We start from the raw sequence: 2,295 nt of genomic DNA, 5'->3' as shown, positions 1-2,295 counted from the left end.
AGGTTTGAACCCACCACCCTCAGTATATGGGGCCGGCACCCTACTCACTGAGCCACAGGTGCCACCTGAGATGTAACTTTTAAATCCTACTTTGTTAATTATTTGAAATCATTATTGAAGGAGACATTGGTGACTCCAATGATCATGTCTGTGGCACCAAAACCTACTAAGCAAGATTGAGGTAAATATAGAGCAAATATCGTTTTAGTTGCTAATTCTATAAAACTGAAATAAAAAAAGAATTGTGAGAAAATATACGTGTTAAATTAGATATAACATTTTGTGTCTTTTGTTTGAAAATGTATCACTCGTTCAATGAACTACATTAGGGCAGAAATACAAGAAAATGAACTGCAGTTTCTGTTCTAGTTAATATATATTCCTGGAGCTCCATGTGTTAGCATCACACTTAGAAAGTGTTCAATAGGCTTTGATGTCTGAGTAACCGAAACTTTCTCAGGTACTGTAGATTAAATAAAAGCAGTGATAAACATGTACTTCATTAAATAGTCTGAAACATGGCTGATGCTTGTCATTCTGAAAGCGATCAAGATGAAGATCTCATAATCTTCACTCCTGATGGACTACTAGTGGGGTATTTATAGCCGCAAATGTAAATCAGGAGACTCTTGCCATGACACTGTTAACTTCAAACCCTGGGGCGTTAGAATCTCATTCTCTCTGTCTCTGTCATGAATAATCTATCATGTGTAACATCCAGTAGTGTACTTTGCGTTCGAGAAAAGAAACCCATTGGCCTCCGTGTTTTATTCAAAATTGGTAGTGGGAAAGAATAAAGGATCTTTTTGTTTGTTTCATTTCTTTGTTGTGTTTGTTTTTGTTCTTTAAACAGACATCAGAAAAAATTCGGATTGAGATCATCGCTCTGAGCCTTAATGATTCTCCGGTAAGCAGGGATGACACCATCCAGCGGCTGTTTGTGGAGTTCCGCTTCTACAGTCTTCCTGCCGAAGAGACCCCCATGTCTCTCCCCAAACCCAGGAGTGGGCAGTGGGTCTACTATAACTATAACAGTGGTATGTATGATGCCTGTGTCATGTAGAGTCCGATGTTGGTCCTTTTTATCCACGAAGGAAGCTGAAGGAACAAGGAGAAAGTTTAACTCTCTGATGTTCACAGAAACTCATGGAAGTCTTGTCAGAATAGATTAATAAAAGTCAAGCTTGCAGGATAAAGATTGAGAAAATGAAGTTGAAGTAATGATGAAGTTAAGAGAAAAAATGAGAAAACGATTTTTCTAAATTTTCCTGCTGTATCATAGTATCAATAGAAAAATATCTGCTAAGTCTGCAATTGAATTTAATTGCAATACATGTTATTTCAAATGAAAACAAAGCTCTGGTATTTAATCCTGCCAGTCAGCCCATTCACTGGCTTGGTGTCCGTCCGTCTCATCAGGGTCATCACCTGCACGTCTCTCCCAGTGTCTACATGTTCAGGATTTTAACTGAGTGAAACAAAAATTCTTAGAATGCCTTTTCATCACGTAGCCCACACGTCCATTGACAGCAGTGGGCAGGATCTCCCTCAGACCACAGACGTGTGAGTCTGGAGCAGCACAGACCCAGCAGGCACCCTGTAAATTCTTAGTCAATTTGAAGGAATTTTTAAGAACACTGTGTGATCATCATTATCTCTCTGGAGAAGAATAAAAAATCATATCAAGCCACAATGAGCCTTTGTTAAAACAGCTTAGTAAGTTGTTCTCGAACTCTACACTAAAACCACCCATCACGGTGGGATGCTGTATTGTCTTACAACAGGCCATCTCACACTAGGTGAACCCTATTTTTGACCACGAAGCTTAGACATTCCATTTTGGATACTCAAACTGTTGTATCAGCAAGATTGCAAATGCTCATGGTGACTTTTTTTTTTTTTTTGGCTTCTGGCATTTTTAGAAATGTGTTTATTGCTCACAGTAGTAAGCTTGAGTATCCGGAGATCTGATCTTTCAGTCTAATCCTCCTCCAACCTCGTCTCCACGATTTTTACTATTGTGTGAGACATATAAATTTTCTGATTCTTTATTTTCTTATCTAAAAATTAAGGTGCAGCTGGGTGAGGTGGCTCACACCTGTAATCCCAGCACTCTGGGAGGTCGAGGTGGGTGGATTGCCTGAGCTCACAGGTTCGAGACCAGCCCATGCAAGAGCAAGACCATCTGCAAAAAATAGCCAGGCAGGGCAGTGCCTGTGCCTCAAAGGAGTAGGGCATCAGCCCCATATGCTGGAGGTGGTGGGTTCAAACCCAGCCCCGGCCAAAAACTGCAAA

General features: G+C 40.3%; 1 protein-coding gene across 1 annotated transcript in view; it reads left to right on the top strand.

The window, feature by feature from the left end:
- The window catches only part of RPGRIP1L (RPGRIP1 like), a 105,403-nt gene that overhangs the window by 87,623 nt on the left and 15,485 nt on the right, over positions 1 to 2,295 (top strand). The window contains exon 24 of the mRNA XM_023514739.1: positions 854 to 1,037. Within this exon, the coding sequence (XP_023370507.1) occupies positions 854 to 1,037 (184 nt within the window). The remainder of the gene's footprint in view (positions 1 to 853; positions 1,038 to 2,295) is intronic.

The sequence above is a fragment of the Otolemur garnettii genome, unplaced genomic scaffold (genome assembly GCF_000181295.1).
Source record: "Otolemur garnettii isolate 467f Iridium unplaced genomic scaffold, OtoGar3 scaffold00058, whole genome shotgun sequence".
Classification (NCBI taxonomy): domain Eukaryota; kingdom Metazoa; phylum Chordata; class Mammalia; order Primates; family Galagidae; genus Otolemur; species Otolemur garnettii.
This window is presented reverse-complemented; position numbering and strand designations above follow the sequence as displayed.